Below are 12,943 nucleotides of genomic sequence, written 5' to 3'. Positions count from 1 at the left end.
CTGCCTCGTGATGACTGGGTGTTGTGTGATGTCCTTAGGTTAGTTAGGTTTAAGTAGTTCTAAGTTCTAGGGGACTGATGACCATAGATGTTAAGTCCCATAGTGCTCAGAGCCATTTTATACGGGGATTTAATCAAAAGTTTACATTTCGAACACATTTCTACTAAGGCAACATTTCAAACTGAAGCTAGCAGCAGCTCGTAAGCGTGCATCCACAATTATCTAGGATCCGATTGTTTGCGGACCCATATTTATCGGGTTAAGTTTACGTCTATAATTGTGTACTTGCACCTGTTATGGTTTGTTAATTATGAAAAACACTGCAGGTTGCAAAACTTGCAGGCTAAGTTTATTTTTCGAATGTGCAGTTGTACCACGATGTTTTAGGTCTTGTAATGAAGCATAGCAGCACCGCATAACGTTTTATAGGTGAGGAAAAATTTTAGATTGTGGATACATATCTTCAAAAGTATATTTCTGTCAAAATAATTATAATTTAACTTTGAGAATTATGCTTCAAGTTGCTCATTTTCCCTAGCGCAAACAGGGACGTGAATTTCAAAATGTGGTGGTGAAAATAAAATGAAATGATCGTATGGCATTGTTGGCCGGGAGGCCCCATGCGGGGCAGATCGGTCGCCGTCTTGTGAAGTCCTTTTTAGTAGACGCCACTTCGGCGACTTGCGAGTCAATGATGATGAAAAACACACAACAGCCAGTTATCAGGAGGTAGAGAAAATCCCTGACCCCGGCGGGAATCGAACCCGGAACCCCGTGAGCAGAAAGCGAGAACGCTACCGCAAGGCCACGAGCTGCGGATGATGTGAAGATGTCATACCGACCTCTTATCAGTAGATCTAACAGAACAAGTCTGCCTGCGCGGCTTGAGAGCAGAAAGTCTTGTAGAAAAGCGCAAGGGTACCGTCCAGTCAGTAAAGTGTGTGCATGTGTGTGCAGCGGTGCTGGTGGTCCTGGTGGCGGCAGTGGCAGCGGAGCCGGACGAGGGAGCCAATTTGTTCCTGAAGGCCTCGAGGTCGGTGCCACACGTGGGGCGGCGCAGCGACTTCTTCCTCAAGACGGCCAAGTCGGTGCCCCGCATCGGACGCAGAAGCGATCTCTTCCTCAAGAGCGCCAAATCAGTGCCCAGGATTGGCCGCCGCACAAATCTGCCAGCAATAGTAAGTTGTTATTGTCGTTGCTGTGCTCTTCGGTCCGAAAGCTGGTTTCGTGCAGCTCCATACGTTAGTCTATCCTGTGGAATAATGTTCTTCTCTGCATAACTATGCCAGTATACAGGCTGGTTATAATTAAACTTTCGTTACTTGAGCCAGTGTAGACGTAAAACTATTTACCATTTGGCTACTTTATCCTTATACAGGGTGAAAAGTATTTAAACCGACAAACGCTGGGAGATTGTAGGGGACATCAAAACAAATATTTTTCCCTAATGTCATTTTTTCCTATAAGGATTATTTAAACCGGTAGAGGAAGATTTCTCTGGCGGCAAATGAATTAAACCAACAAACACTTTTCCATTTTTTAATGCCCAAGAGACAACACATTAACACAACCCAATTTCAATTACAGTAGATTTTCAAAAATTCCTCCGTTGACACGTAAACAAAGGTTACACCGTCGGATCATCTTGTGTCTGACACGGGCAAAAACCCCAGGAGTATCCTGCATTGTTCCTGCTGCTGCTACTATCCGGGCAACCAGATCCTCTTCTGATGCAACAGGAGTTGCGTAAACGAGGTTCTGCATCTCTCCCCACACAAAAAAGTCCAAAGGGGACATATCTGGGGATCGAGCAGGCCATGGTACAGAACCACCTCTGCCAATCCACGTTTCTGGGAACCGTCGGTCCAGGAATCGACGCACAGGACGGCTGAAATGTGCCGGCTCCCTGTCATGTTGGAACCACATGCGTTGTCTTGTAGGGAGTGGGACGTCTTCCAGCATTTCTGGCAATGCTCTGTTGAGAAAATTGTAATAGTGCTTGCCATTTAATGGCATAGGTAGCAGATACGGCCCGATTAAACAATCCCCAACAACACCGACCCACACATTAACGAAGAACCACACTTGATGAACGCTAGTAAATGTGGCATGTGGGTTATCCTCACTCCAAACATGCGAATTGTGCATGTTGAAGACTCCATCACGCCCGAACGTTGCTTCATCGGTAAACAACACAGTGAATGGAAAGGTAGGATGCATTTCCAGGTACCACTGCAAAAACTGTGCTGTGGGTGGATAATCAACTGGTTCCAGGATGTGGACACGCCGTAAGTGAAATGGACGTAACAAATGCTCTCAAAGAACTGTTCTTACATTCGTCTGATTCGTCCCCATGTTACGTGCAATTGCACGAGTGCTGATTGAAGGATCCCGTTCCACATGCTGCAAGACAGCTTCCTCAACTTGCTGCGTTCTTACCGTGCGACGGTGTCCCTGTCCAGGTAATCTGCTAAATGACCCGGTCTCACGCACACGTTGGTACACAGCAGCAAAGGTCGTATGATGCGAGATACGGTGATTAGGGTATTGTTGATAAACCCGCTGTGCAGGTCGTCTGTTGTGGTGCGCTACTTAGTACGCACCAACCATATCAGTGTACTCACTCCAGGCGAATCGCTCCATAAGTAAACAGAGACAATGCACTACTACATTGATGGACAGCAGTTGCCTACAACTGAAGGCATAATACGTCCTCTAACAACTGAAGATCGTAATACAGCCTCTAACAACTAAAGAGCGTAATACGGCCTCCACCGGTTTAAATAATCCTCATAGGAAAAAATGACATTAGGGAAAAATGTTTGTTTTGATGTCCCCTACAACCTCCCTCAGTTTGTCGGTTTCAATACTTTTCACCCTGTATATAAAATTCTCGTGTCACAGTGTTAGTTGCGATACTCCTCCGAAACGGCTCGATCGATTCTGATGAAATTTTACATGTATATTCGGTAGATCTGAGAATCGGTCTTAATCTATTTTTCATACCTCTAAGTGATAGGGGTGGTCCACCCCAAAAATAATTTTTTGGACAGAACTTTTTATTTTTATTTTTTTATGATGTGGCATTAAAAAATAGACAAACCCTAAATTTTCACCGTTCTACCACCAACCCCTATTTTTTAATAGCGATTTTAGTAATTTAATAATTTTCAACCCCGGTCGATAACTGATCAGTTATCACTTGATCAACGGCTCGATCGATTCTGATGAAATTTTACATGTATATTCGGTAGGTCTGAGAATCGGTCGAAATCTATTTTACATACCCCTAAGTGACAAGGGTGGTCCACCCCAAAAATTTCTTTCTTATTTTTTGGACAGAACTTTGTATTTTTATTTTTTTATCATGTGGCATTAAAAAATACACACAACCCTAAATTTTCACTCTTCTACCACCAACCCCTATGTTTTAATAGCGATTTCAGTAATTTAATAATTTTCAACCCCAGTCGATAATTGATCAATTATCACTTGATCAGTTATCCCCGCCGGGTGTCTACCGATGATAGTCTTTCACTATTCGATAGATAGGTAATTGAAGAAAACGTACCAAAGGCAACGACTCGAATATCCCTCTCTGAATCGTCATAACTAGACCGAGAAATTTAGCTAGGTAGCACGCGTCATTCGCCAAACCGACATTTAGGCCTAGTGCACACGCATCGATTTTTATCGTACGGAAATATATCGTACGATCAAATTCTTTTAGTGAAACAAAGAAGTTCCTATGCTCTCCTTTGTTCCTCTAAAAGAATTTAATCGTACAATATTTTTCCGTGCGGTAAAAATCGATGCGTGTGCGCTTGGCCTTATTCCTAATGCTGGCGAACACGTTTCGACACGAAGTTGCCGCTGTGTTTGTATGCTCATAGACGAGCCGTGTATCGGCTGCAATTGTTAAATCCGCAGGGGGGGGGGGGGGGGAGGGTTACCGTAGAAACGCTAGAACTAACAATGGCCGATACTGGCGGACTTCCCCCTCAGCCTTTTCTCACTCCATACCCAGTTTTCGGCCATTATTATTGTTTGTGTCACGAGCTCCCGCCAACAACGGCTTTTGTGTTACACGTATACATTGTGTTACACATATACATTATTCTTGTAGACTAGAGATAATTTATATAACAAAACAACGTTTGCCGGGTCAGCTATAACATATAAAGGTTTTCAGAGGTGGAACGAAGTTCGCCGGGTATACCTCGTAACTTTATGGAATGATGTTCAAACTGTGTACTGCAGGATTTCGATTGTTAATAGTGTTAGTGTCACGACTTGTCGTTAGGCATCGGCACTGGTACGGTGACGCAGGGTTCACACACAAGCATCAGTGTGTATTACAGTTGCAGACAGGCAACACTGGTCTGGGCTTTATTCTTGAAGCTGCCTTATCAAAACAACAGCTGTAGTACTGCTACTCTTCGAGAGTATCGACACATTAAAAGAATACGGTGCAGTCCTCTTTCCGCACTGGGGTTGAAGAACACGATACGGAAGTTCGAGTTAAATGTCTATTTCAGAATTGCTCCTGGGACAGGCCAATTGCGCCACAAATTGTTGAAGAAGTTACTAGTGCTATGGCTGAGAATACTGGACGCAACGTGTGATATTTAAGCAGTGCACGAGCTGTGTCATTACAGTTGAACATTCCATCATCCACCATTCGAAATTATCTGCGAACAATCTCTACTGAAATCTCAGGCTGTCGTGGATGCAGATGGTCGTCACGTTTGTAACCTGGAACGTAAACATGGTACAAAATTAAGAGATGTTAACCTTTCATGTGGAACTTAAAATGTCTTTCTTTCAGTCGTTTATCCGTTATTTCTCTTCTGCATCTCCTTACAAAAGTTCGCAATAAGTTTCCTTGCTCTACGATCACTGTTTTGTTATGGGGACCATCTAAAGGAGCGAAAGTTTAATTGTAACCACGCTTTACTGTTTTACTGTTTTTTTTTTGCATTTTGTTCGTTATTGATCGTTGTGTTTGGTCGTTGCGGACGTCGCAAGACATCCTGTTCAAGTTCGGTGGTTGATCCTTCCACTCAGTTTTTTATTACAGAGGCCAACCGGCTCTCTGACCGAACACATTGAGCTACCGTGCCGGCTTGCGTCAAACCTTCGACTCCCTCTCGATTTTTACTGCCACACTTCCTCTCTTTACCAAACTGACAACTATTTGATACCTCAAGATGTAACCTATCGCTGTCCGCGGCTCATGGTCTTGCAGTAGCGTTCTCGTTTCCCGCGCACGGGGTTCCGGGTTCGATTCGCGGCGGGGTCAGGGATTTTCTCTGCCTCGAGATGACTGGGTGAACTGTGTCTTTCATCATCAGTTCATCCTCATTCACTCGCAAGTCGCCGTAGTGGTGTTAAAGAACTTGTGGAGCGGCGGCCGAACCGCCCGCGAGGGTCTCCCGGCCACCAATGCCATACGCTCATTATTATTATCCTGTCGCTGACCCCTTCTTTTTAGTTCAATAATTTCTATACATTTCTTCACTTAGTTATCCGATCTATCCGTCTTACCTTCAGCATTATTTTGCAGTGCCGCACATCCAAAGCTTCTATTCTCTTCTCGTCTGAACTGCATAACATTTACCTTTCACTTGCTTACTCATATACAAATTCAGTTGTTATATGAGTGGGTGTAACTCACTTATCTACAGAAGGAAAAACGCCGCATCCCATCTCATGTAGACCATAGTTTCGGTAAACACTTGTCCCTAATATCTCCCTTTCATCAACGTTTGGTTTCACCTGATTTTCTATACTAAAATATTGAATGATTTCCAGAAGTGCTTAAAATCATGTCCTCCGATGTTAGTCCTTCCCCAACTTGAATTACTGACGAAAATTACACTTTTATGCTCCTATGATACGAAAGATTTTTTTATTGTTAGGTGTTTCGTTTACACACTTGTAGTAGGTTGTCTACAACGGACAGTGGTTGTTTGTATGACTTATTTAACATAATTTTAATTAAGAAAGTAGGACGACGATGCGTTTCGTACGTCTGTTTAGCCGGCCACGGTGGCCGAGCGGTTCTAGGCGCTCAGTCCGGAACCGCGCCACTACTGCGGTCGCAGGTTCGAATCCTGCCTCGGGCATGGATGTGTGTGATGTCCTTAGGTTAGTTAGGTTTACGTTGTTCTAAGTTCTAGGAGACTGATGACCACAGATGTTAAGTCCCATAGTGCTCAGAGCCATTTGAAGCATTTTTGAATGTCTGTTTGTCAACAAATATGATACATTTCCCATGCCAGCCATTAGCCAGAAAGTTGAAATTTCAAAATGGTTCAGTAATTGCATCAGGCAAGTTCGTCATTCTGCTGCATAAACTGGCACATTTCTTTTTTCAAATGTAAAGCACCAAGGAGTTCAATTACTACACCTACTAACGTGAAGAGTTTGACAACATAGAACTGCTTCTCCAAGGGGGATAGATACGCTGAATTCTACGATAAAATGTGGGATTAATTATTCGCGAGTACACGATAATGAAAAAGTGGAACTCGAAGTTACTAAAATGAGACAGTGTAAGCGATCTGAAGCATTTCATGGAACGTTTAACTTGAACAATCATTGATTATAATGATTATAACATTTTTCAGTAACAACATTTTCCGACTCGGCTGTTACTAGATTATTTATAAGTATTTTAAAATCACGATTTCAGCGTATGTGCCATTGTCAAGTGATAACTGAACATGAACTTCGTCAATACACATTCTTTACTGTTAAGATGACGTCGTCCTTCGTGTCCAACCATATCTCCATATTTCATTCAATAAGTGTAAGAATAAATAAGATTTCTCTTCGTTTGTATAAAAAAAGGACAATAACTGTGTCGAAGTCAGTGTAAATACTGCTGCCTTTTTCGACTGTGCATTCGACAGGTACGACTCTTATAGAGATGAAGCCAAGTATGAAGATATGGTTGGAAATATGGAAGATATCCTGTTAACCGAAAAGAATAAGAATTGACGCACTTGCTGCTGGATTATCATTTGAGAGTGGCTCACACGTAGAAATTGCGATTGTGAAATACCAGCAGATGTGCAGTAGAGGCAGAACAGGAACATGTTGTCAGTTCCGAAATACTGCAGGACAACGGACACAAGCAAACAGAGAAGACTCAGACTTTACATTTTTTGCCGGCCGCGGTGGTCTAGCGGTTCTGGCGCTGCAGTCCGGAACCGTGGGACTGCTACGGTCGCAGGTTCGAATCCTGCCTCGGGCATGGGTGTGTGTGATGTCCTTAGGTTAGTTAGGTTTAAGTAGTTCTAAGTTCTAGGGGACTTATGACCTAAGATGTTGAGTCCCATAGTGCTCAGAGCCATTTGAACCATTTTTTTACATTTTTTCTGGGAGGGTGTCCTCTTTCATAGTTTCACACTGAAATCCACTTTCCAGTAAATGAATTAAATTCATTTGTGCGAACTGCTTGTAGTTAAAGATGGTGATTAAAATCGCCCTATGTCCTGTTAGAATAAGTATTTTGTAATACATGTGTTGCTTATCTTCTGTGAAGCGTGCAAGCTACCTGTTAAGCCGTCGGCACACGGGCCGTGCTGTCAAACGTCAACGGTTGAGCGTGCCAAGTTCAACGTGCTGCTGAACGCTCAGAAATGGCTCTGAGCACTATGGGACTCAACTGCTGTGGTCATAAGTCCCCTAGAACTTAGAACTACTTAAACCTAACTAACCTAAGGACATCACACACATCCATGCCCGAGGCAGGATTCGAACCTGCGACCGTAGCGGTCGTGCGGTTCCAGACTGTAGCGCCTTTAACCGCTCGGCCACTTCGGCCGGCGCTCAGAAATGATGCGACTGTTGCGTACGATACGTGGGCCCCAACGTGGTACACGCGGTCACAACGCACTCCAGCGGTAGTTGCGGGATGTTTCTAGTACGTAAATCACACTGTTTACTAAACGGGCGCGCCTAAAATTCCCACGTTAGCTCTATTAAAACGCACATTTCCTCCATTGTCCGCGAAAAGGAAAGTACTATGTCCAATCAGTAAGGACACAGGCTTATAAAAGTTCCATTACAAACAGTGCGATACAAATTTGCAATACTTCTCCAAATAAGATAAACATTATTTCATCGTTCCCACATTTTAGTAAAACGCCAAGATCAGCCTTACGTGATCACTGTTCCTACCCAGTAGCAGAATCTTTGCAACATGTGAATTACGAAGCGTAAAAGAAAAAGGAGCAAAATATCTTTATACAAGTAGCGCAAGCCAATCGAACAAAGTCACCCCTCAAAAAAAAGGTGAACTTATATTTACGTAACATCAAATATTATAGTATATACTTATATTAAACTAATAATAAAGTATCAGATCCTAATAAAAACGCAAATGTTCGGAAAAAAATTTGGAAAGGTCGAGTCGCGAACCACTGCCAGAACATGTTACTTCACTCACAGCAGCGATGTAAACCAACACACTACTGCTATTTCATCATACCATGTTAACACTTGCTGAATACCTTAATCGTAGAAATGTTACTAATTGGAATTTAATTATAACAAATTGTACCAAGAACAATGTGTTTTGGGTGTATCTTCATTGTGTCGCTCCCTTCAAATAGCATACTCTCATAATACACAAGTTACAATAATTCTTTTGCCACGAATATGATGTTTCTCATTATTTTATTGTAACTAATCACACAGTTGACAACAGGTTTTCCAGTGATTCTCAATTTGCCGGCGCCCTGAAACGACATATATACGTATGGAATTGAAATGAATGCCAATATGGCGCCTCACAACTTTGTACTGAAGGAAGACGGTATGCGTGTGACGTAGGTGGCGTTGTGCCATCTCATTGGTCAACGCTCAGACGCACGATCAGAATATCTGACATGCTAGATATTGCTCTGCACGTTCGGAAAGACTCCCGAACGTGCTATTCCACGCTATGACGTCAGAAACTCGGCACGCTCAACGTTCGGTTGCACGGTCCGTGTGCTGACGGCTTTAGGTTACTCTAAGTGAATCGTTCTTAAGCCAGAATCCATCGGACTGGACAAAGAGTTTGCATTTTTATGCCGACGCTAGCGCCACGTGCCAGGAAGTGAGGGTTGTGTGTGGTGTGTTGCAGGAGGCGCAGGATGGCAGCGAATGGCTGTGGCCGGGAGGGGCGGACGCCATGCCCTCCGCAGTACGACGCCAGGCCTACTACGTACGCAAGGACGGTCAGTCGCCTTCTGATTCTTATTTTTTATCTTCCTATGTATTAATGACCTGACAGACAATACTAACATATCTTGATAAGACTTCAGTGGGTGCAAAGAGTTGCAACTTGCTTTAAATATTCAGACACACAAAACTGTGAACCTCAAAAAACGCGGTATCCTGTGACTACAGTATTAATGAATCACAGTTAGAGTTAGCCAACTGTTACAAATACTTGGGTGGAACAGTTTGTGGAGATATGAAGTGGAATTTGATGACAAGAGCCCAGTCTTTGGAAAGAGCACTTGGCAGACTTCGGTTCCTTTGTACGATACTGGTAAAATGTAATCAGTCTACAAAGGATATTCATGAAAAAATACTCACACAGTCCATCCTAGAATACTGATTGCGAGTGTGGTACCCACACTAAATAGAACTAACAGGGGTATGGAACTGATACAAAGAAAGATAGCACGAAAGGTGAATGTTTCTTTGATTCATTGGAGAGCTTCAGGGAAATGTTGAACTTTGAACTGTCAAACTCCTGAAGATAGAAGACAGTTACCTAGCGAAACCCTCACAATGAAGTGAGGTACCTAGCAATATCCTACATCTCCCCTCGTAGGGATCGCAAAGGCGCTCGCACGGAGGCATTTAACCAGTTCTCCTTCCCGAGCTCTACAGGCAAATGAAACATGAAGGCGTCATAATATGTAGTGTAACGAGAAGTACCCAATGCAGTGAACTTCGCAGAGGCTTGCTGAGTGTAGGTGCAGATGGATGAACTGTTAGATTAGATGGTGAAATTTCACTCAAAATACCTTACTGAAGATAGATATTTATTTTATTTTCTTCTTTTCTCCTTTATACCATAACGTACACCCTTTCAGCCTACGAAATCCTTCTAATTAGAAAAATGAGTATGATTTATTATTATTGTCCGCAACTCGTGGTCGTGCTACAGCGTTCTCGCTTCCCACGTCCAGGTTCCCGGGTTCGATTCCCGGAGGGGTCAGGGATTTTCTCTGCCTCGTGATGACTGGGTGTTGTGTGATGTCCTTAGGTTAGTTAGGTTTAAGTAGTTCTAAGTTCTAGGGAACTGATGACCATAGATGTTAAGTCCCACAGTGCTCAGAGCCATTTGAACCAAGCCATTTATTATTATCACACTGTAGTTAGGAGCTGTGTGAGCTTCTTGTTGTGGACTTAATAATATTTTGCCAAGTTTACCACTTTTTACAATGCACTCTTCAATTAGTAACTTTCCAAAATAGTAGGATAGATAACCCCTCCAGGAAAATTTAAGTGGACTTTGGAAAAAAGCGAAGCGGCTGTATGAATATCAAGAGCTAAGATGGAAAACCAGTCCTAAGCAAAGAAGGAAAAGCTGAAAAATGGAAGGACTGTATAGAGGATCTATGAAAGGGAGATGTACTAGAAGGCAATGTTATAGAAATGGAAGGGGACGTAAAAAGAGGATGAGGTGGGAAGTAGATACTCCGAGAAGACTTTGACCAAGCACTGAAATACCAATGTCGAAACAAGGCCCCGGGAGTAGACGACATTCTGTCAGACCTACTGACAGTCTTGGGAGGTCCCGGCGGAGGTTCGAGTCCTCCCTCGGGCATGGGTGTGTGTGTTTGTCCTTAGGATTATTTAGGTTAAGTAGTGTGTAAGCTTAGGGACTGATGACCTTAGCAGTTAAGTCCCATAAGATTTAACACACATTTGAACACAGTCTTGGGAGGTCCAGCCATTACAAAACGTTTCCATCTAGTGTGCAAGATGAATGAGGCAGACGAAATACCCTCAGACTTCAGCAAGAATGTAAAAATTCCAATTACAAAGAAAGCAAGTGCTGACAGGCGTGATTGTTACCGAACTATCAGAGAATAAGTCATGGTTGCAAAACGATAACACGAATTCTTTACAGAAGAATGACAAAACTGGTAGAAGCCGATCACATTGGATTCCGCAGAAATGTAGCAACAAGCGAAGCAATACTGATTCTACGACTTATTTTAGAAGATAGGTTAAGAAAAGGCAGACCTACGTTTATAGCACTTCTAGCGTTAGAGGAAACTTTTGACAATGTGGACTGGAATACTCTCTTTGAAATTCTGAGGGTAGCAGGGGTAAAATACAGGGAGTGAAGGGCTATTTATAACTTGTACAGGAACCAGATGGCAGTTATAAGAGTCGAGTGGCATGAAAGGGAGGCATTAGTTGAGAAGGTAGCGAGACAGGGTTGTAACGTGTCCCCACTGTTATTCAATCTATACATTTATCGAGCAGTAAAGGAAATCATACATTGAGCGAGCAGTAAAGGAAACCAAAGAAAACTTTGAAATAGGAATTAAAGTTCAGGGAGAAGAAATAACAGCTTTGGTTTGCTGAAGATTTTGTGCTTCTGTCAGAAACAGCAAAGGACTTGCTGCACCATCTGAACGGAATGGACAGTGTCTTGAAAGGAAGGTATAAGATGAACAGCAACAAAAGCAAAACAAGGATAATGGAGTGTTGTCGAATTAAATCAGGTGGTTCTGAGAGAATCAAATTAGGAAAAGAGTCATTTAAAGAGGTAGATGAGTTTTGCTATTTGGGCACCAATATAACTGATGATGGCCGAAGAAGGGACGATATGAAATGTAGACTGTAAGTCGCAAGAAAATCGTTTCTGAAGAACAGAAATTTAACATCAAAAACAGACTTCAGTGTTAGGAATCTTCTCTGGAGTGTAGTCATGTACAGAAGTGAAACATGGAAGATAAAGAGTTTACACAAGACGAGGATAGAAGCTTTTGAAATTTAGTGCTACAGAATAAGGTTGAAGCTTGGATGGGGAGATCACATAACTAATGAGGAGGTACTGAACAGAACTGGGGGGAGAATAAATTTGTGGCGCAGCCTCTCTAGAAGGTGGGATCGGTTGATAGAAGACATTGAGACATCAAGGGATTACCAATTTAGTATTGGAGTAAAGTATTTGGGGGGGGGGGTAAAAGTACGCAGCTCGCGGTCGTGCGGTAGCGTTGTCGCTTCCCACGCCCGGGTTCCCGGGTTCGATTCCCGGCGGGGTCAGGGATTTTCTCTGCCTCGTGATGACTGGGTGTTGTGTGATGTCCTTAGGTTAGTTAGGTTTAAGTAGTTCGAAGTTCTAGGGGACTGATGACCTCAGATGTTAAGTCCCATAGTGCTCAGAGCCATTTGAACCATTTTTTGGGGGGTAAAAATCGTAGAAGAAGACTAAGAGTTGAATACAATAAACAGATTCCGCAACATGTAGGTTGATGTAGATAATCGGTGATGAAGAGACTTGTGGAGGATAGAGAAGCATGGAGAGCCGGATCAAACCGGTCTTCTGATTGCAGACCCTAACAGCAACAACATTAGTTCCTAGTCTTGATGTTTTAAATATTTCATTATCTGTCGTCCTAAAGGTTTTTCTACTACAATTTTGACGAACCTGTCTTCCTGCGATCTCGTTGTATGACGAATGCTTTTAGTCCTTTAAGCTTTTATGCTTGCTACAATGCTAGGTTCCTTAAATATTATATATAGTTCTACATTTGTTACGACTGGTCATGCTCCACTGATGTTTGGTTTGTGGGGCGCTCAACTGCGCAGTCATCAGCGCCCGTACAAAGTCCCAATTTTTTCATAGTCCAATTTTGTACACAGTCCAATCTTTTCACTGTCACGAATGATGATGATGATGATGATGATGATG

At 42.8% G+C, this 12,943-nt stretch overlaps 1 protein-coding gene across 1 annotated transcript in view; it reads left to right on the top strand.

The window, feature by feature from the left end:
• Window positions 1-12,943, top strand: part of LOC126183566 (uncharacterized) — a 52,205-nt gene that overhangs the window by 23,093 nt on the left and 16,169 nt on the right. Inside the window, exons 3-4 of the mRNA XM_049925644.1 lie at window positions 958-1,178; window positions 9,140-9,233. Coding sequence (XP_049781601.1) covers window positions 958-1,178; window positions 9,140-9,233 — 315 coding nt within the window. The remainder of the gene's footprint in view (window positions 1-957; window positions 1,179-9,139; window positions 9,234-12,943) is intronic.

This window comes from Schistocerca cancellata, chromosome 4, assembly GCF_023864275.1.
Source record: "Schistocerca cancellata isolate TAMUIC-IGC-003103 chromosome 4, iqSchCanc2.1, whole genome shotgun sequence".
NCBI lineage: Eukaryota > Metazoa > Arthropoda > Insecta > Orthoptera > Acrididae > Schistocerca > Schistocerca cancellata.
This window is presented reverse-complemented; position numbering and strand designations above follow the sequence as displayed.